Source organism: Chelonoidis abingdonii, chromosome 16 (assembly GCF_003597395.2).
Source record: "Chelonoidis abingdonii isolate Lonesome George chromosome 16, CheloAbing_2.0, whole genome shotgun sequence".
Taxonomy (NCBI): domain Eukaryota; kingdom Metazoa; phylum Chordata; order Testudines; family Testudinidae; genus Chelonoidis; species Chelonoidis abingdonii.
The window spans coordinates 12,676,960-12,698,932 of NC_133784.1; the positions used below are offsets into that span (position 1 = coordinate 12,676,960).

At 48.1% G+C, this 21,973-nt stretch overlaps 1 protein-coding gene across 17 annotated transcripts in view; it reads left to right on the plus strand.

Annotated features, from left to right (window-relative positions):
* GBF1 (golgi brefeldin A resistant guanine nucleotide exchange factor 1) overlaps window positions 1-21,973 on the plus strand; it is a 166,917-nt gene that overhangs the window by 139,197 nt on the left and 5,747 nt on the right. For 12 of the 17 annotated variants that reach the window (XM_075072936.1, XM_075072939.1, XM_032778231.2 and 9 more), the window contains 16 exons: window positions 2,622-2,824; window positions 2,978-3,101; window positions 3,409-3,534; window positions 4,270-4,352; window positions 5,296-5,532; window positions 6,377-6,470; window positions 11,281-11,457; window positions 11,998-12,062; window positions 12,166-12,289; window positions 12,921-12,992; window positions 13,716-13,810; window positions 14,472-14,625; window positions 15,682-15,904; window positions 17,831-17,994; window positions 18,503-18,749; window positions 19,275-19,474. In XM_075072936.1, the coding sequence (XP_074929037.1) occupies window positions 2,622-2,824; window positions 2,978-3,101; window positions 3,409-3,534; window positions 4,270-4,352; window positions 5,296-5,532; window positions 6,377-6,470; window positions 11,281-11,457; window positions 11,998-12,062; window positions 12,166-12,289; window positions 12,921-12,992; window positions 13,716-13,810; window positions 14,472-14,625; window positions 15,682-15,904; window positions 17,831-17,994; window positions 18,503-18,749; window positions 19,275-19,474 (2,388 nt within the window). The remainder of the gene's footprint in view (window positions 1-2,621; window positions 2,825-2,977; window positions 3,102-3,408; window positions 3,535-4,269; window positions 4,353-5,295; window positions 5,533-6,376; window positions 6,471-11,280; window positions 11,458-11,997; window positions 12,063-12,165; window positions 12,290-12,920; window positions 12,993-13,715; window positions 13,811-14,471; window positions 14,626-15,681; window positions 15,905-17,830; window positions 17,995-18,502; window positions 18,750-19,274; window positions 19,475-21,973) is intronic. The other 5 variants (XM_075072940.1, XM_032778235.2, XM_075072935.1 and 2 more) reach the window with 1 other exon arrangement.

Below are 21,973 nucleotides of genomic sequence, written 5' to 3' on the forward strand. Positions count from 1 at the left end.
TATGGCAGTACAGTGGCACAGCTGCACCGCTGTAGCTGAGCTGTTGTACTGCAGACATACATTCAGCATATATATGAGTCTGTTAGGAGGCCTAGAGAGGAAGCCAGGGTTATGATGATTTCAGTATGAGTGACAGAGGCCCAGTCCAGATGAAATAGGGTGGTGTTGGTAGGCAGGGGCAAGCGATCAAAAGATATGGTGATTTTAACTATCCTTTATGGGTGGCTGCAACTTGGGTTGAATGAATTGGCTTTCAGTGGTGGCCAGGATGGCTTTTTACACATGCATCTGGCTAGAAGGCTGCAACCTTTTCTCTCCAATGCAGATTTCACTACTGTGATTCATGCCTTTGTCACCTCAACTAGATGATAATGTGCTTTCTTGGGGCTATCTTACATCTATTCAGAAACAAAATTCTCACAAAATGTCTATGTGCAGGGTTTTTCACCATGAGCACATTACATCTGTGCTTTATGATCCGCTTTGGCTGCCTGTGGGTTTGAATGGACTTTAAGGCATTGGTTCTGATTTAGACAGCTCTGAACTGTGTGGGACTGTCTTGCAGTACCTCAGATCCCCCTTTCTTCCCCATAACCAATGTGAGAGCTGTGGTTTGTGCTCCCTCAGTTATAAAGGAGGGAATTGTTGGCAGGATATTCTCTCTAATGGCCTTTCTGCTTTGGAATTTGCTCTCCTCTCTTGGTCTAAAAAGGACCAAATTTGTTGACTTTCACATCCCACTGTAAGGCTGCTTTTTATGGAGGTTGTTGGGGAGAGGAGGTTGTTTGAGGATCATTGTTTAAGAAAGGTGGATCACATCTTTTGCTCAGAGGTTTAATTAGCCATATATCATACAGATGATTAATTATAACTGTCAAAGGTGCCTACAGTCTGGAATAGGCAACTCTTTTTGTCCTGCAGCTCCAAATATATAGTAATGGTTTTCCATATCAAGGTAACCCCTCAGGCTATGTAGGCTAGGTAGGTACTTGGGCTTCATCACGGCAGCATCTATGCACTTCACAATCATTAACAGATGTTATCCTGACTGCATCCCTGTGTTCTCTACACTACAGGAGCTGTGTACTTCATTGTAGTTTGAGAAAGTTCACACAGGCATATATGAGGGGATAGAGAGGAGTGGGGGATGGCCTCTGAGGTACTGAGAGCCCAGGAGAGTTAGAATTGGGATGGTCATGAATTTAGTTCACTAGGTCATTGCTAGCGGTTTCATTGTGATGGGAACTAACAGGGAACTGACATTTATTCTGGGGCTTTAGTAAAGTTCATGTAGCTGTTTGTGCATTTGGTTTTCTTAACACGACAAAACCTTCAGTTAACCCTTTCTTAACTGGGTGCTGTATTGCACTGTAGACATTTTGTTATATAATCCTGGTCCTGAAGCACAAATCATGTAAGTATAAACTGAATTGAGTAGTCTTAAAAAAATTCCATTTATATTGTATTGTCCCAGACTCTCAGTTGGTTTTGCTTGTCCTGATGGACCTCCAGATGTTCCTGTCTCACCTGCTGAACTCTTTATAGTTCTTACTTCTCTAACACCTGGTCTACACTAGAATTTACACTGGCCTAGCTGTGTGTCTCGTGTGAAAAATCCACATGTATCAATGTAACCCCTGGTATAGACAATGCTAAGTTGATGGAAGAATTTTTCCATGGATCTAGCTACTACCTCTCAGTGAGGTGGATTAGCTACACTGTCGGGAGAACCCCTCCCATCGGCATAAGTAGTGTCTACACTGAAGTGCAGCAACTATGCTGCTGTAGTGTTTAAGGTGTAGACATACCCCAAGCCCTTAGGCCTAGTCTACACTAAGGTGGGGCAGGGGGATCGTTCTAAGTTACGCTACTTCGGCTACGTGAATACTTAGATCTACCCACTGCAGTGAGTTGACTGCTGCCGCTCCCTCATCAACTCCGCCTGCACCTCTTGCACCAGTGGAGTACAGAAGTCAGCGGGAGAGCGCTCGGGTCGATTTATCGCATCTAGACTAGATGCGATAAATCGACCCCTGCTGGATCGATTGCTGCCCGCTGGGTAGTGTAGACAAACCCTCAGTGTCTCTTGATTCTGCATTCCACATAGGTGCATAGGACTCTTGCTACCTGCACTCCTGTAAATGGCTTAGAATGAGATTCCACTAGTCCAAAAAACTGGATAAAAGTGGCTACTGTTGTACAGGAGTAACCCTGATCTCCTGGTATTTGTTCGGGGTTCATGTTGCAGCTTCCTCTGCTTTAGTTGAATAACAGTGTTGGGGAGGGCTGGATACCCTGTAGTATCAGAATTGGTCTCTGGGTGAGACTTGAAGCTTTTTGTGGTTTGTGCTGTTTGCTGTTGTTTTGTTGGGTCTCTGAGGAGGGAGGTCTGCAGATCTGGCTTTGAGTGATCCCTTTTGCAAGATCACACAAGTATAGCAACATATTCAGTCCTGAAATCAGTCATATTTTTTACAGTGCCTTTGAAGTAATTTTGTTTTGTGGCTTTTGTCCCCCATGAGCACCTGTAAGTAAAAAGTGGAAGTGAATCTCCATAGAGAGGTTCTCTGCTTTGTAGGGCTCTTCAGCCAAACTGGTAACTGTTGGCTTGTCTCATGCAGCTCCTGATAACTGGCACAGAGCAGTTCAACCAGAAGCCAAGGAAAGGGATACAGTTTCTGCAGGAGAAGAACCTTCTGGCCATCCCCATGGACAACAATGAGGTGGCCCAGTGGCTGCGAGAAAATCCCCGGCTAGACAAGAAGATGATTGGGGAGTTTGTGAGTGACCGTAAGAACATAGACTTGCTGGAGAGCTTTGTGGGGTGAGTATTTTTCCATAGTTGGTATCCTTCCTATATGTTGAGCCTCAGTGTTTTCCAGTCAGTAAATCTGAGTGCACACATGCCTTGTTTTGTCTGCCTTGCTCTCTTCTCCTATCTGTTTCACTCTCTCATAGCATTTTGCTCTTATTGCAGGACTTTCAATTTCCAAGGCTTAAGACTGGATGAAGCATTACGGCTTTACCTAGAAGCATTTCGCTTACCAGGAGAGGCACCGGTGATTCAGAGGCTATTGGAAGCCTTCACAGAACATTGGCGGGTGCGTACTGGGTGGGAAGAAATTATGCTCCCTCCACCCCTTCTGTATGTTTGCCATCCTTGACATGTCATGTGACAGTGTGAATTTGACTTCTTTTGAACTCCCGGTGTTCTATAACATTACTGTGTAGGTGGGGGATGGCACAGTGACTTCTTCTGGGGCGTTGTCCAGAAGCTGGGAGTAGAGTTCTGATTTTTCAGACAGTCCATTTGTTGGATTCCGTTGTGCTGGCAGAAAAATGGAGATCTCAGGTCATGTGTGCATCTATCTCCCATGGATCTGACTTGTGGCTGTATTTGCCTTTCAGAAATCAAATGGCTCTCCATTTGCTAATAGTGACGCCTGCTTTGCCCTGGCCTACGCAGTTATTATGCTGAACACTGACCAGCATAACCATAATGTCCGCAAGCAAAATATTCCAATGACCCTAGAGGTGAGAGCAGATTCCCTGCATGTGGCTGTTATGATGCCTCTTCTCTTCATTTTCATAGCACTATGTTCTATTTTCACCTTCTGGCTTTCTTTCGTTTGCTGTTCCTCCTATCTTCTGTTTAGTCTGTCCCACTCATCACTCTTCGATGTACGGTAAATAACAGTAGTGTTGGGGTTAAGTACAAGAGTGACGCAGTCTGAAGAAATGAAAGCTAAGCAGTAACATGCAGGGAAGGTTTGAGTTGCTTTTACTCTGTAAACACAGTTTTGTGACCTGCTGTATCATAAGACCTAGTAAGAGTGAAAAGAAGCAGTAGAAAAAAGGCTGGTTGATTAGAGAAGTGATGTTAAGTGAATAAGCAACTGGGGAAGTGCAGAGTGCTCAGAGTGATGGCACAGTGTTCTTATAGAGGTGATGTATTTGTCATCCTGATGCACAGTTGAAGCTAATCACATGTAACATTAATGGACCATCCCCATGTAACGTTGCCTGTCAGCAGCTGGGATGGAGGCTACTGAAAGCTTCCATGCCACTAAAAGGATTATTCAATACTCCCTGAATTATAGTGTACTGGTCAGTGTATCTTGAGTCCCAGGAAGGGCAAGCAGACAATTAATCAGACCCATGGGGTCTGCAAGCTGCATATAGGCCTCTGAGTTGCTGAGTGCCACTTAAGAATATTTCAAAAACGCTGACTTAAGAGAATCATCTTGGTGCTAACTGTAATGTTCCCAGGAATTCCGGAAGAACTTGAAGGGGGTGAATGGAGGCAAAGACTTCGAACAGGACATACTGGAGGACATGTACCATGCCATCAAGTAAGTACTTGGGCCTCTCTTGCATTTCCATGTACTCACCGAGCATAGCGGCTCTGCTTTGGTCTGTGAGACCTCTGGAGCACAATAAGAGAACTCTACTGATCATGTGCCAGTCTGCCTTGGACCTTCTTCCATTTCAATCTGGGGCTGTGATAATAGGTTTGTCACAGTTACTGAATTGGATTTATATAGTTGGATCCCTGCCATGGTATTTTAATCTGCAAGGCTTAAGATAAAGATTTTTTTAAAAAAGAACATGGCTTCTATCAACATGTGAAGGAATGGCAGGGTGAGCACGGCACATGTGAAATACTGTAGCTAAGAAACCACTCCTCTGGGTCAGGCTTCCAACTGTATTAGAATTTGTTGTGCCAGAGGCAGTGTCCCTCTCTGATGCTGCATTGGTGCCCTGAGATGGTGTGGCCAGGTCTTGGTCTTGTATATTGTCCCTTTCTATCTCATGAAACTATCTGTTCCTGGTCTCTGCCTGGGGCTCTTGGCACACAGACCACTGCTTGGGGGAATTCCTGACTGCTGTGGTCCTTTCGTGCACAGAGTTGGCTGTGGATGAGGAGGCTTTAATAACAGCTCAGAAATTATCCTATTCAGTAAATCCAGGCCCAGCCACTTCGAAGCTAAGGGGATTACAGCTTTGAGGAGGCAGGATGTGACTCTGACTCTCAGCTGGTTTCAATCCGTGATTGCGTGCAACAACTAGGTCTGGAAGTGAGGCAGACTTCTTAGTCTGGGACTGCTTTTCAAGTCTCCTCCAGAAGGAGTGTCATGTAGCCACCTGTGCTAAGTACCTAGAAGTTCCTCAAGAGGCATCTCCAGATTTCAACAAATAAGTTGTAGTTTTGATCAATGTCTGTTGCTTGCTGGGGTAATGTTAGATTTTTTTCATTCTGAGCCAAACCTTAACCTTTCCTTCCATCCCTGTTAGAAATGACGAAATAGTGATGCCAGAAGAGCAGACGGGCCTGGTGAAGGAAAACTACATATGGAATGTACTGCTGCATCGTGGTGCCACTGATGAAGGCATCTTCCTGCACATGCCTCCAGGAAGCTACGATCATGATCTCTTCACCATGACTTGGGGCCCCACCATTGCAGCCCTATCCTATGTTTTTGACAAGAGCTTAGATGAAACAATCATCCAGAAGGCTATCTCTGGCTTCAGGTAGCCTACTTTTCCTCCATAGAGATCTAGTAGGCTTCCAGTCTGCGGGTGTAAATCATCCCCATTTTGGGCAGTGTCTCCTGTCTGCCAGCTGGAGGGCACATAGAGAAGATCAGCTGTTGGCTTTCCCTAGCAACTTGGAAGATTTTACTCCCAGGCTGCAGCCCCACAGTACTGGCTAGTGCTCTTCCCTGGGCTCGTGTGGATTCAATCCTTAAAGACTTCTGATTGGTACCACTCAGTCTTTGTGTGGTCTACATTGTTGTAATAAATTATTTAAAGTGACGGAGCACCATTTAAACTTAGTTGTGGCCAGGGTAGGAACCAGCATGTTTTTTGGCCTACCTAGTTCTCAAAAGTCTATGGTCTGGCAAAAATCCCTCCCTAGATAGAGCAGTCTGTATTGGGAGGTATTTGGTCACAGCTGAGTTCAAATTAGGTGTAAGCACATTTTACAAGCTCAATTACACTGTTGTAGCTGGGGCCTTTTTGAACTTTGAACCTCAACACCATGAACAAATTTACCACCTGTACTTTTATGTTAAGGGTTGAACTGGGGACCTTGGTCCTGTCTGCATAGGTCTCTGAGGCTGCAGTTTGTTTTCTGTACCGGCACAAGGAAATATCAGGGTTTCAGGATCTCTGTGCACCTGCCAGTAGTTTGTGCTGCAGAGTGGCAGCACAGAACAGAGGTGGGTTGCTAACATTGGCATGCATTGTGAGGTGGTGCGAGATGCAGGAGAATGGTCCTGCATTGTCAGTGGAGAGGGAACCTGACTTGGGGGTTCTAGATTGGGAGCGTCCTGTGCTGTTGTGGTTACATTGCTTGTGGTTTGTCTTTCAGGAAATGTGCAATGATTTCTGCACACTATGGCCTGAGTGATGTGTTTGACAATCTCATAATTTCTCTCTGCAAGTTTACTGCCCTCAGCAGCGAGGTGAGTTTGTTGGGAGTGGTCTGGAAGCAAATACTTGTCATATATTATCTGCTCTGGAGAGTTTAACTTTTACAAGTGATGACACCCCCTGCAGATATGTCTGTCCCGTTCTTCAGCCCCAGTGCAGGGATTTCTGGAGTGAACTTTTCAGTGCAAATGAATGGGAAATGTGATTTGTCTGTGATAAAGTAGGGTTTCCACATAGCAGCATATCCTGATATCCCTACTGATTCCTTCTAGGTGTTGCTTATGTGGCATTTTCAGCAGCGGCTTTGTAAGGGATGGGAAGGTATCACCTGTGGCAGTCCCTGTCCCTTTTGCTTGGACTCAATAAACTTCTGTCCATCTTACTGTGACCAAGGCCATGACCTTACACATCCCAAACCAGAGTAGACATTGCAACTGTTCATCCCCTAATTTAACTTTTGAGTGTAATTTGGTGCTGAGAATGGCCATTTTCTGACCTAAATGTGTTTAAACATGCCTTAGTTTAGTTGCTTAAGTGTAAAGTGCTGTGGCAGGGGCTCTGCATTTACCCAGTATTAAGGGGTTAGTAAAATAAATGCTCTGAATTCTGACCCTTGATATACAGAATCTGATGAGAAGATCAGGTGAGTCAGCCCAACCCAAGTGCTAAAGCCAGTGAATCTGAGGGGTTCTCTGAAGATAGTCACATTCAGGACTTGGTGCCCTATATAATTTTTGGCTGAAGTTTCCTCTGCTTGCCTAAGTTAGTAAGTCTTGGCCCAAGTTTTCCAAGGTATCCTGTATTTGCAGGGCCGGTGCAAGGATGTTTCGCTCCCTAGGCGAAACTTCCACCTTGCGCCCTCCTCCATGCCCCCGCCCTGAGGCCCCCCCCCCCATGGCAACCCCCCCCCACCCCCCTGAGGTGCCCCCCTTGCGGCAGCTCTCCACCCTGAGGCAGCCGCCCCACCCCAGCTCACCCCTGCTCCGCACACGAGCACCCCGAGCACGCCGTGGCCACTTCACTTCTCCCACCTCCCAGGCTTGTGCACCTAAGCTGATTGGCGCCGCAAGCCTGGGAGGAGGAAGAAGTGAAGCTGCCATGGTGTGCTCGGGGAGGCGGCTGGGCAGGGAGTTCCCTTGCGTGCCGCCCCCTGTCCCCCTTACTTGCTGCAGGCAGCCCTCTCTGCGTCCCCCTGCCCAGCTCCCTCCGCCTAAATGCCGGTGGCGACTGGGGCCGCCAAAGATCCAGCTGCTGCAGTCGCTGCCAAAGAAAATGGCTCCCCCCAAATGCCAGTGCCCTAGGTGACCACCTAGGTCACCTAAATGGTTGCACCAGCCCTGTGTATTTGATAGATAGTGGTGGACCACGCGGTATGTTAAGCAGAAGCAGCATGCTACTTTGATGCCAGGATCAAAGATGCTGAAGACAAATTCATGAACCTACAAGTTGAACACATTGAGAAGAACACTGTGTGCACAGATAAAAAACATACCAGATCACTTAAGATATCAGGCACTGTCACAGGGAAGTAAAGAGAACAAGACAAGTGATCTCTGAAATCTTGTTGGGTGAGAGCAGGATGATGATCCTGGGAATGAATCCAGTGAAGAGGATTTTGGATTGTTGGTGATCGTCTTCTAGAGAAAAGGAACCGTTTGGACTGGATGCTTTACACTTAAGCAACTAAAACAAACCTCTGTGACTGAAGACTAACCAGGTGGCTTGAATCACGGAAGTTTCTACTCAGTGTAGACGTACCCAGCATAGCACTTGCAACAGCATGTAGGGTATGTGTGGCTACATGTCACAGTGAAAAACAGGGTGCATCCACACTGCAGCATGTATCTACATGCATCAGTGAAGGGCTCTGGCAGTGTGGAACTGTGGCAGTGAAAGGCTCCAGCAGTGGAGAGTTGCCAGAGCCTTTCCTCTCTGCTGGAGTCTTTCCCTGAGGTGGAGAAAAGCTCAGGCAGCAGGAAGACAGCGGGACACTACACTGCTAAAAATAGTAGACAGACAGTGTAGACAGACAAGACGCTTGGGCTTATAGAGAGCCATGTGAGGTACCTATCATAAGGTTCTGGTGTGTCTATACTCACCTAAGCAGAGTCTCACTGTCTGCATTGGTGTTTATACCTGTGCTAGAGTGGTGTATATACTCCACCCTGCTGTAAAGCATGTGCAGTTTAGACATATTATTAGGAAATAATAGAGCAGGAATTTGAAGAAGTTCCTAGAGTACGTGTGTGTACACATACTCTCTCTCTCTCCCTCTCTCTATTGGCTGACATTACAGAAGCGTGGTCGGATAAATGAGTCTGGGTTGCTGGAGGATTTTCTCTCCCCCCCCCCCCCCCCGAAACACAGAAGGAAGGAGAAGAAGGATGTAAGCGTTGCGTTGTGTGTTTGGGGGCACTTGCAATGGCAATGGCAACAATGAAACCCTACCAGTTTGGTTATAAAGAGAGGCAGATAAAATCAGATTGGTGGGTGTTCTAGATTCCATCCTTTTCTACAGATCAGGATCATAAAGATGAAACACTTGATAGTCCTGATCTGGAGTACTTGGAGAGTGCCAGTAGATAATGGAAGCAGGAGAGTGTATGCCATCAAAAAACTGTTGAACTGTGTAAATCTACTGATCCCAACCTTTTAGAGCACTGTACCAAATTACTAGACTAAGCCCTGCAAGGTTCCAACAATTGCTTGCTGCATCCCATTCAAATGTGAGACTGGAATTTGGCACACTGCAGCCTGAGTTCTGTTGCAGTTTAGCAAGTGTATCTTTTGGTGGAAGATGTAAAATCAAGGACTTCTAGTCCTGAAAAATGCCACTAGCTCTTCCACAAGAAATAGGGTCTTATCCTTAGCTGTATTCCAATTGTACCAATTACATTCTGCAGCCCTAAATTTCCATACAGCCTAGGTACCACAGATATTTGAGAGGTAATATAGTGGAGGGGAAGGCAGTGTTTCAAGGGGTTGAGAAGATGACTAAGAGCAACAGTGAAAAAGTAAGGAGAGACCTTAGTTTAGGTTAGCTGTTAGCCACTTCCCTAGGCAAACATTTTATTGATCAGGTATCTTTTCTGAGGCACTGCAATTGCAAGATGTCACCATATTGGAGATCAGTTGTGAGAGAAAAGATGGAAGAGGTCTCTGCAAGGAATCAACTGGTTGTAAACAAGATCACCTTGCTCTCCAGTGGATTCAGTAGTCTCATTCTTTTTGCCTTTCTCTGCAGTTAGACACTCACCCACTGGGTGTTCTGGAGTTGCTATCTGTTGGGATGAGTTGGATGTGGCTGGTCAGTGCACAGAGGAAGCCAAAAGATATAGAATTCCATATTTTGATGTGAGAGCTTGCTAATGTTTGTTCCTGTGGTTCTGTCATAATAACATGGGGGCTGGCACTGGAAATGGAACAAAGGCAGCTGAAACTCTCCTGCCAAGCTTGCCGCATAGAGCCCACTCATGCAATACAGCTCTTGTCACTAGCACTGACAGCAGTCCCTGCCAAAGCAAGTAGTTTTGCAGTTGGACCTCTGTCAGGGGCAATGGAATAACAGGATGGGACACATGTTTTCTGGGCTTCAGGTATGAGATCTGAAGAGCCACACTTCTGACTAGTCCAATCTTTCTCACCCCTTTTCAATTAGGAGTAGAGCAGAGTTATTTGCTTTTCTGTTCCTTACTTACATGGACTATTTCTTGGCATAGTGTTCCTCCTCTTGAGAGGTTGGTGGGCTCCCCGAAAACATTGGACATAATAGTTCTGATCCTTATTCATATGATTGCTCTGTTGCTTTACTGAGTGACTCAGTTTTGCAGCATGTGGTCAGTTTGATGGAATGGCATAACACACTTTGTGTTGGTAAGCTGTGGGTCTGTTAGACAGGTTGCCTTTATGAAGGGACTGTGATCTAGTAATTTAGCACAGGGGACTTCAGATCAGGACTCATGGTTCTGTTCCCAGCCCTGCCATTGACTGGGTAGGAATAACTGTGCCCTTAAGCAAGTCACTTATATACTCATGTTACTTAGGGTTTCTCTAGACTTAAAATGCTGCAGCAGTGCCTCTGTGCATCAGTGCAGGTACTACCTATGCTACTGGGAAAGGTTCTCCCATCAGCATAGGTACCCCACCTCCCCGAGAAGTAGCTGGGTCTACAGGAGAATTCTCCCACCGACCTATTCTGTCTACACTGTGGGTTAGATTGGTTTAACTATCATTCAGGGAGGTGGATTTTTCACTCCCCTAATGATGTAATTATACCAACCTAATTTCCTGATGTAGACCAGGGCAGCGAGGAAAACTGAGGTACAGAGAAGTTAATAATTTCTGCCTCTCAGGGGAGTTGTGATGTTGAATGAAGTATTAGTAAAGAGCGTTGTGATCCTGGAATGAGTTACTGTAGTGCAAAGTCTTAAGTCAGGTCTACCCTAGGAAATTAGGTTAGTATAACTTTGTTGCTCAGGGATGTGAAAAATCCACACATCGTTAAACCAGTCTAACCCCTGGTATAGACAGCACTGTATGGGGAGGAGAATTCTCCCGTTGACCTAGCTGTCGCCTCTCAGCTAGGTGGAGTACCTATGCCAATGTGAAAACCCCTCCTGTCAGCATAGTAGTGTTGTCACTGAAGTGCTACAAAGGCGCATCTGTCTTCCCTCGGTGTTTCAGCAAGGGTCAGAGATGCCAGCTGATCCCAGGCTTTCCCATAGCCTTTCTTAGAAGTACTGTCTGTCCCACAGCAGGGTCCACGATGTACTCCGTCCTGGGTTGTGCTGAAAGGGAAATGTGTCTTGCTGACAGACTGCCACCCAATCTTCTCTCTTGCAGTCTATTGAGAATCTGCCCAGTGTTTTTGGAAGTAATCCCAAGGCCCACATCGCAGCAAAGACTGTGTTTCACTTGGCACACCGCCATGGCGACATTCTGCGGGAGGGCTGGAAAAACATCATGGAAGCCATGCTGCAGCTTTTCCGAGCAGAGCTGCTGCCCAAGGCCATGGTGGAGGTAATGACAACCAGCTCCTGGCTAATTCAAGACAGGGCAAGAGAGGAGCCCAGCTTTGCAGAGCCCCAGTTCAAAGAGGAAGAGAGCCCCCTTGGAAAGGCATGGCTTTAGCAGTGCATGTATAGAGCAAGACAGCCCTTGAAGGGTTAGCACAGTAGTGACCTGTGGTTCCTGCTTCTCAAATTAGCACTTTATTTGTTTTGTTTTTGTTTTTGTTTTGTTTTGTTTTAACTGAATTTGATGAATTCCAGCTGTGACATCTGCTGAAATAAATGACAAGACATGTCTGTATGGGGAAGTACAGTGCTGTGAGGACTGCATTAATGCACTGTAGAAGGCCCGATTCTGTGGTATTGCCTGTGGGGTTGCAGGTTTGGTTACAGTGTCTGTATGTGGGGGCCGGGGTGTTTGCTGTGTATAGATCAGATAGTGTAGACTTTCAGGAATGGGAAGGTAGAGTGGAAAATTGATTAGGGGATGTGAAGAAGGTGGAGCTGAAAGAGGTGAACACTTGGACATTCACTCTGGTCTGACTTCCAGGCTGAAGATTTTGTGGATCCCAATGGCAAGATCTCTCTGCAGCGGGAAGAGACTCCATCTAACCGGTGAGTGGTACAGGGAGATGTAGCCCAGCGAGTTCCTCGTGGGTGCTAGGGAACATGCATGGTTTCTTGTTGTGTGGTTGATGTGTGTGTGTTCTGTTTGCAGTGGTGAATCCACAGTGCTGAGCTTTGTTAGCTGGCTCACACTCAGCGGTACAGAACAATCTGGCATGAGGGGGCCATCTACAGAGAACCAGGAGGCAAAGCGAATGGCTCTGGAGTGCATAAAGGTAATGCACAGAATTGAAAAGAATCTGGCACAGAGTGCAATGCATTGAGTACAGTGTGTATGAGAGGACAGATCTCTACAGATAATAGGAAGTGGGGCTGTAACTCTAAGTACCCGCTTCCTGTGGAGGAGTGTTGACCATTTTGATGGAGCCAGGATCCCAGAGTACTTGAAAACTTCAAGGACCTAACAGACCCTGAAGAATACCTGCATATTCACAGCTGTAGGGAGCTGTAGTGTACTCCGTACAGGTCTAACAACACTTGCCCATGGGGAGCCATGTTCCATAAGACCATAAAAATGCAGGTGCTTTCCCATAGGGAGCTGAGATGTGCCCTCTAGTTTAGAGTCCCATAACTAAACACAAGCTGAGAATAGATTTGTAACAAATACAGATTTTCCTTGATGTGACAGTCAGAAGGTGACTTGTTCTCTCCCCTAAAATCTGCCCAGTGGAGGCCAGGTTCTGTAAGAGGAATGGCTTCTAGTGATGCATATTGGTTGGATGGGGACTCCATTACCAGAAATGGGCCTCTCCAGTCTATTCTGTACGTGCAGACCTGCATGAGCTGCGTTTCTTCAGGTTGTGTCCCTGCTCACAGCACTCTCCCTTTCCCTTCTCTTCTTTGCAGCAATGTGACCCTGAGAAGCTGATCACTGAAAGCAAATTTCTCCAGCTGGAGTCCCTCCAGGAGCTCATGAAGGTAAGAGGCATCACAGGCAGGTTGTAGAGCTGGAGGATAGTGGTCAGGAGGGTACGCTGTAATTACAGCCATGTATCACATACTGCAGTGGAATATTTCCCTGGCAGGTCCTTCTACAGAAGACTTATCTAGGAGTACTTTAAGAACAGCCTTTTGGCTCAAGGTTTCTCACTGTCTCTGGGATGGGAAATTAGGTCCGGGAACTTCCTTAAGAGCAGAGCCAGGTGTTAATTTGTTGTATAGCTTCTTAAAGGATCACTGTGGGACTCAGCAGAGGCTTGAGAGCTTGCATAGCTGTGCCTAGGAGCCCTGGGGCCTTCCCTCTTGCCCTTCCTTGGCAAGTTGCATGCCTGAATGCCTGGTACACCTCTACCCCGATATAACGCGACCCTATATAACGCGTTAAAGCAGTGCTCTGGGAGGGCGGGGCTGCGCACTCGAGAAGATCAAAGCGAGTTCAATATAACGCGATTCCACCTATAATGTGATAAAAGATTTTTTTGGCTCCTGAGGACAGTGTTATATCGAGGTAGAGGTGTAGTTGAACATTAGTTAGCGCATCAGAAAAAGAATCTGGCAGCTCTGCTCTGCCAAGTGGCTGATCCAGTTGCAGAAGCTGCGAAGTGCTGTGTGACTGGGGGAATGCACAAGCTGGTCCCTCTGGGAGGGTTTCTGCTGCATGTAGAGGTGAGGATGGGTACTGATGATCTTTGGCTCTTTCAGGCTTTGATCTCCGTGACTCCTGATGAGGAGACATATGATGAGGAGGACGCTGCCTTCTGCTTGGAGATGCTGCTGAGGATCGTGCTGGAGAATAGGTGATTCTTTGAGCTGTATGCCAATGCCTTCTTTCAAATGCAGTCTCTAGAACTGCTCCAGCAGTGACCAGCTGATGTGTAGGTCCAGGGGCTCAGTTCCTTATGGGCTTGGTTTGTCAGCTGTACCTGTAAACAAAGGGGCCATCCCCTGTGAATCTCTGCTTACTACAGGGAGACCTAGAGGACATGGAGACTAAAATGGTATCTGTCCCTGCTAGGTATGGGGAAGTGGAGGAGACCTGACTCCTAGAGTAGCAGTGAGGAGATAATGTAGCCGCAGTGCCAAGTCTTATGATCAAGAATTACCCTTCCCCCACATGGCCTTGATAGTGAGGTGGGTGGCCTGTTGCAAAGATCTCCTGCTAAATATGGGAAGCCGGGCTGGTGGAGCCCCCATGCGAATGGCACACCTGAGGTGGGGATGGGGTTTGCAAAATGAGCAAAGGGGCCAGGAGGTTCCAAGGAAGCTGAGTTTAGGGTGCCCTCCCTCACCGAGTGGCTTGTGAATAATGAAGCAATGAGCTCCCATAGATCTGCTGTTGGTAACTCTTCTGGAGCATCCAGTTGAAGCAGTGAGATACTAGAGTTGCGAGGTCTCTGAGAGCAGCCTGCTGTTCATCTCCTTTCACCCTGCCCTTTCTCCTGTTGCTGTGTTGGCTAGGGATCGTGTGGGATGTGTCTGGCAGGCAGTACGAGACCACCTCTATCACCTATGTGTCCATGCTCTGGAGTTCTGCTTCCTGGTGGAAAGAGCGGTGGTAGGGCTGCTCAGGCTGGCTATTCGGCTCCTGCGCCGAGAGGAGATCAGTGCCCAGGTAAAGGGGGTGGTGGAGGTCGGTGCACTGGGTTTTGTGTCTACACTCACCAGCCCATGAGGAATCTGTTGCTGCTGTTAGTCATCCTAGCATGGCATCACTTGTGTGCTCTGAGCCCTGGCCTCCTCCCTGTATTTGTGGCAGCACCACTTCCCACCTGTTCACTTGTCTTGGGATTTGGTGCCCTGCTGCAGACTTCAGGGCACTTTGGAAGCTGTTTGAATTGCTAAGAAGGGGAGAGTTACAGCTAAAAGGCAAAAGCCATGAAGTCTGGTCTGATGGGTTCAGAGCAATGAAGATGAGGGAGAAGAATTCCCCTATGAGGGCCCTTAGCAAGAGAGAGACCCCTCTCCAAAGGCATCTGAACATGCCCCTTGTCATGGAGAAGGAGGGTAATTGGACCTGGTTTGGGAGAGGGGAATCTCATAGCCAAAGGGACCACGTCCGCTTAAAGCCTGGTCAGTTAAAAATAGTGTCAGATCTTGACAGATTCACAACCTGTGGGGCATCTGCATCTGAGAACACATTTGACAAGTGAACAGACTGAACTGCAGACCGATGGTTTTCTCCACCCTTTCATTTCTAGGGGTTGAAGGTGTTGTGTGGAGCAGTGGTGATTAAAATGCTTTCACCCAAGTTTGTGTGTGAAGCTTATGTGCCTAAAGGGACACCCTTACAATCCCCTGGGCTTGTGGCCTCTCTACTAACACACTGCCTGGGTGATGGGGAGCTTTATACTCTTCACACACCACGTTGAATGGCCTTGTCCCTGCTTATGCTGCTTTGCTGACATCCTACTACAGCAGATTCCAGCTCACAGAAATTGTCTGCTGCCAACCACCAGGGACTAAGGGGCCTGGCCTAAGCCCACTGTATGTGACTACTGCACACCAGTGAGCAGGGGGGCTGGGTTAATCTCACAGTCCTTTGCAGTGCATGCAACTCTGCTGAGAAGCTGCAGCCTTTAGCCCTAAGTAACTGGAGAGGAGGACTGGTAAGAAATGGGACTGGATGTAGCGCTGGCCATGAGCACTCATTGCCACCTTCCCTGGCCAGGTTCTCCTCTCACTCCGTATCCTGCTAATGATGAAGCCCAGTGTGCTGTCCAGAGTTAGCCACCAGGTTGCCTATGGCCTCCACGAGCTCCTGAAGACCAATGCTGCCAACATCCACTCCGGGGATGACTGGTACACACTCTTCACCCTCCTGGAGTGTATCGGGTCAGGGGTGAAACCGCCCCCAGCCCTGCAGGTTACAGCAAGGGCAGATAATGACACAGGTAAGACAGAGGGCTGCTGCTAGGAAATCTGATGCCTGCTTGCCAGATAAGCAGCTGCTTCCCCGGGCTTTTCAATTAGCAAAGGGGACTGCAGGAAAACAAAGCTGATATTAAACTACATTAGCAAGATTAAAAGCCAGCACCTGCTGTTCACTCCTACTCATGATTTGTCCCTTTCTTTGCTCTGCCATCTCCTCCTGGAGCAGTAGCCCGCGCACCAGAGGGAACAATAGAAGGGAAGCTGAGATTGCACAGCTGCTGCGAGAGACTGCTGTGTTCCGAGAGAGGGAGGGGGGTCTTGTCCTGGGCAGTACAGATTAATCCCCCTCTTCGGGGATGTAATATAAACCGAGCTATTGTCCACATCTTACTAGATGTTCTTACAAGGGGAGACAGCAAGGAAATGAAGAGACTGGCTCCTCTGTGGCTGTTTTAAGAGCAGTGTGCTGGGAAACTGCAATCAAACATTTGTGATTCTGAATCCATTTGGGCATAGACAGGGCACTGGCCACTCATACAAAACTTGCTTACCAGTCCCCCACTGTCTCACCTTGATACTTACCGATCACATGAGAGCAATCTAGTTGGGAGCTTGGGCAAATCCAATCCAACTTCCTCTCCACCCGCCCCGCCCCCCTGCACATGGCAAAGTGATTGATGATGTGCCTTCTCATTGTCAGAGGCTACAATGCAGGGCCTCCTTCCTCCCCCTGGCTCTTACTTGCGAGGTCCTGGGGCGTTATGCCTGCTGGTTTGGCAAGTCCGGCTGCCATAGACTTCTAGCTGCTGGAGACAGGGCTGGTGGGCCTTTCATCTTGGCTTCTCCAGGGGCCAGCCCAGGATTGTTCTCTGCAGTCTCTTCTAGCACTGCTGTCTGTTGGTGGCACAAGCACACAAGACCCAGTGGCAATGTTAGACCACAAGCTCTTCTGCCATGAGTCCTGTACCACGAAATGCATTCGGACATTCAGGGGCGAGCTCTACCTTCCTCCCTGCTGGCTAGATTCCAGCAAATGTGGGATGCTGGAGAACACCCAGCAATTGCCCATAAATAAGTGATTCCATTGGCTTCAGTGCTGCCCCCAGCAAGGATTGCTTAGCTGGGAATGTGTGATATCAAACTGAATGCCAGGCGGAAAGAAGGCAGCCCCTATGACACAGCATGCTAAGGTACACTGCTGGCTACTAGAGAGCATGAGATTAGTGCAGAGGTGGGGCTGGGTGAATGACCCCGAGGCCCTGTCTGGCGCATGAAATTCTCCAACACATTGGCTGTGCTGTCCTGTCCAACCATAGCAACTGCAGTAATTCTCCTCAAACTTACCTTTTCCATGTGATGTTTCTGATCTGTCCCCCTGGAGTAGAGCGCTGCTGAGGAGCCTGGAATGAAAGCACTTCCATGAGTACAAATGGGGCTCAGCGGTTCAGGCCATGTTTTTGGTTGGATCTGCATGTATACTCTGTTCTGTATGGCTATGCAGCAGGCAGTGTGGGTGCGGGGGGGCACATGCACAAATGGGTGGGTGGGTGGGTGTGAAAAATTTTGCAAATGCAATTTTGGGAGGCCAGTTTTGGGAACCCCCGGCTGGGCTCCATCTTCATTTGTCCAGGCTTCAGCATTGGACTTTCTCCCCTTCTAGGTCCCCAGCCATGTTAGCCAGCTGGAGCATAGGGAATCCTGTGGGAATTCCCAGCATAAATCACATGTTCCCTCAGAAGGGATAAACTGTTACAAAGATCTGGTCTTTCTCTCTTTCTCTCCCCTGAGGGTGCTGCTCTGATGGCTGCACTCATGAGGGAAAAGCAAGAGGAGATGAGGCCTGGCCAGGTTCTCTAACTGGGAACTTGTGGGATGGAGCAGCCTCTTTTGGCTTGTATCCTCTGGAGCTCTGGCTTTGGCTCACTTCTGTGCATTTCTTATTGAAGGTGCGCAGTCTGACAGTGAGATCTCCTTGTCCTACCACCCGAGTGATGTCAGCCTGGACCGTGGCTACACCTCTGATTCTGAGGTGTACGCTGATCACGGCAAGCAAGGCAAGATGCATCGCACTGTGACTGACATGGATGTTGTGAACAGCGGCTGGCTGGTGGTGAGTGAGGCGAGAGCTGCCTGAGGCGAAGGCTCGATCCCCTGTAGTAGCAGAGTGTACAGAAGTGAGACAGCTGTAAGCACCACAGCTGGACACGTATCCACCAGAGCTGGGGTGCAGCTGTCATTGAGCTCCTTGCCCTGCAGATCCCATCCTCCTCAATGTGCATCTAGCTCGTGCATGCCCTGTAGTGAGTGGGTGCAGTTCTCTGACAGCTCTGGGTGGAGGGTGGGGTGGGGTCTGAAGGGAGTGGGACTGGAGAACAGAGCAAGGGGGGTGAGGGGAGGAAAAGGGGGATGAGAGGCAAAGGTGGAGAGGAGGTGAACGGGAGGAGACAAGTGTGGAAAGGAGGGGAGATGGGTCCTGCCAGCAGCAGTACCTTCTGTTGGCGATAGAGAAAAGGGCCTGCCTCTGGCCTTGGGGATGGGCTGACGCATGTGTGCTGTGCTGTGCTGTGCTGTGCACACAGGGCTGCATCCTCTCACACTGCTGTTGCCCTGCATTTCAGGTTGGCAAGGACGACATTGACAGCCCCAAACCCACGGCTGGGCCCAGCAGGCAGGGTCCATCTCCTCTTGTGAACCAATATAGCCTGACTGTGGGTCTGGACCTGGGCCCACACGACACCAAATCTCTCATGAAGTGCGTGGAGTCCCTGTCCTTCATTGTGCGAGATGCTGCTCATGTCACTCCAGAGAACTTTGAGCTCTGCGTCAAAACCATCCGCATCTTTGTAGAGGCGAGTTTGAATGGAGGTGAGGCAAGGCTTGGTTAGTGTGCGTCCAGCAACAGAACACAGAGGAGCAAGGGACAAGCAGATCTCACCCCCAGAGGAGAGCCAACCGGCTGTGGGATTTTCTCAGAGGCGGGGGTGGAGGCCGGGGGAGGCCTTGTCACTTTGGTCTTTTAAAGCTTGGCTGGCTGCAGCAGGCAGATCACCCAGTGGGGGTCAGTCCGGCCATGGGCGCTGGAGTAACGAGCTAGTGCTGACCTCATTCCATAGCTCCTTCCTGTCCCTCATTCCTGCCAGTGAGGGTAACCATGTGACTGCAATGTGGAGAAAGAGGAGCAGCATCAGCCAGGTGGTGCTGCTTCGCAGGGCTTGGTTCCAACAGGCTCTGAGGATCCACAGATCTCGGGTGGCACTCGGCACCACATGAGGTTGGGCCCTTTGCTTCAGATGGTTGTTAGCATGTAGATTGAGAGGGGCTTGCAGGCCAGTCTGCATTTGGATCCCAGTGTGTATGATGGAGTATGTTATGGCCCCTGGTGCTCCCTAGGGTACAAGTCCCAGGAGAAGAGGGTGAAGAGCCATAAGTATGACAGTAAATCCAACCGGTTCAAGAAGAAGCCAAAAGAGAACTCGCTGAGACGCTCGCGGGCCTCGAGCCACCACCAGAGCCACTCCCACAGCGACGAGGATGACGACGAGAGTGTTCCGGCCAGCTACCACACTGTGTCTTTACAGGTTAGTCAGGACGTAAGTATAGCCAGGATTTCCTCCTCTCCTTTCCCATCTGGGGGCCCCACTGCCCACCCTATCAGTGCTCAGTTAGGGGGCAGGCATGTGTCTGGTCATAGTGTTAAGGGGAGTGTAGGAGGAGCCTATGTGATGAGGGGAGACACAGGCAGATGTGGGGGTGGGGAGGTTTAATGAAGAGAGGTGAAGGCTGTGTCTGGAGCTGTGGGGGTCACTGAAGAATGTGACTGGGATGGGGGGGATTTTGTGATGAGATAGTGAGGGGCATCTGTGATAGAGGAATGAAGGATGTGAGAGCCTTGGGGTGAGTCTGAGGTGGAGTTAGGTGTCATGCTGTGGAGTTCAGTAACTGAATCATTAGTCCCTGAGCAATAGCCTTGTTACAGGCTTTACGCAGAAAAGATCAGACTGTACCTGGTCACCATGACTGCAATTGTCTCCCTCTCTCCAGTGGGACCGCTCCCTCCTCATGTATCTAGAAAAGCTCCGTTCTTTCCCATGCGACTCACTAGTCCTTCCCCTGATCCTCCCTCCTTCTCCCGGATTAGTGCTTCTTCCTCCCATCCTTTAAAGACAGGCTTATCTCTGCCAGTGTGTCTGTCCCCCTCTCTTGCATGACCCAGATGTGCTCTGTGTATGGTGGGGGGCATAGAGGGGAGGTGACACTGCACACTGGTGTGGGCGAATCTGGGTGAGGAGTAGAAGTCTTTAGCCCTGGTTTAGAGGAAGGCAGGTCATAGCATTGCTTTGGGCACTAGAGTCCTGCAAGTTGCAAGGGCGCCAATTAGGGGGGGCGAGGGTGTCTTTCCCCACCCTGAGTTCCCTACAAGAGGTGGGCTCTCAGGCAGACCTCTCAACTTGACAGAATTAGGGGAAATGTGAGTTCTGCAGAGGAGAGGTACTTCTTGCAGCTTGTGCTGTTGGGGCAGGGAGTCCAAGTTTTGTTTACAAACAGAGGCAGGGTGATTAAGATAAGAAAGGTTGGTGATTAAATTAAGGATCTGGAAGTCTTTAGATGAACCTGTAAAACAGGAATCCCTGGGAGGTGTTGAAGAGAGAAAGCATAGGACTCAGAAGAAATACAACCAAGCCCTCTGAGCCAAGTTTACATTCAGAAAAGATCAGAGAGGTAGCTGTGTTAGTCTGTATCCACAAAAACAATGAGGAGTCTGGTGGCACTTTAAGATTAACAGATTTATTTGGGCATAAGCTTTCATGTGTAAAAAAGAAATGGGTTTTTATCCACAAAGCTTTTGCCCAAATAAATCTGCTAGCCTTTAAGGTGCCACCAGACTCCCCGTTTTTATTCAGAAAAGAGTGAGATGTGAGGGTGTATGTAAAATGAAGGAGCCAAAACCCAGGGAAGGGATAGCAGATATAGAGAAGTTCCCACTCTATCTGTGGTACTTATTTGGCCTCATCACTGCAGTATGACTGCCTCACATCACAGCCCCTCGGTGAGGTAGAGCAGTGCTGTTATCCCCATCATACGGATGGGGCACTGAGGGACACATTAGGGTGACCAGATGTCCCGATTTTATAGGGACCGTCCCGATATTTGGGGCTTTGTCTTGTATAGGTGCCTATTACCCTCCACCCCTTGTTCGAATTTTTCACACTTGCTGTCTAGTCACTCTAGGACACAGACAAAAGGCCAGATTTTCAAAGGCACCTAGTGGGAAAATGTAGTCCCTGAGCCAATGCATGTATGATGTGTAACTCTGGATAAGATGGCTCAGATATTTAAGTATGAAGTGTACAGTTATTGACCACATGTGTAATCTATGTTCACTGTGATGTTAATATCTCTGATTGGAGGCACTGAGGGCAATAGTTTTACTTGATTAATGTCTAGGAGATTTGACCCTCCAACTTTCTTTCAAGAGGAAGAGCTGCCCAGAACTCCAATGCAATTTGTTTTTCTTTCCTGCCTGCATTAGCCCTGAGATAACTCAGAAGTCTCAATTCTTTTCTCAGCTTTAAAATGTGGAATTTTCTTGGTGTTTGGTTTTAAATATTCTCCCGTGAAAACTGCAACTCAAGCACTGTCGTGTTTGTGTTTAAGACCCTTCTGGAAAATATCTAGCCTCTAAAGAGAAGGCAGTGTTGCCAACTCTCATGATTTTGTCATGAGTCTCATGATGATTATTGTTTTCCTTAAAGCCCCAGCTCCTGGAGTCAAGTATATATGTGATGATTTCATCCTTCATTCTTAAAGAGAAGTGACGTTTTTAGCCCTCGTGGGTGTGGAGAAAGCTTCAAAATTGACCCCAGTGCACTGTAAAGGCTCAAAAAGCGGAATGTAAATAAAAAGAACACCAAATGTATTATTTATTCATAATCTCATTGTTTTTAAAGCCAATCTCATGATTTTTGATGAGCCTGATTCATGAACATTTGGGGTTGGCAATACTATGAAAGTGACTTGACAGTGTCAGTTTCACTCTTGTTTAAAGTCAGTTTCTAGTCTATTATTTGGAGTGGGGTAACACCCCTAGA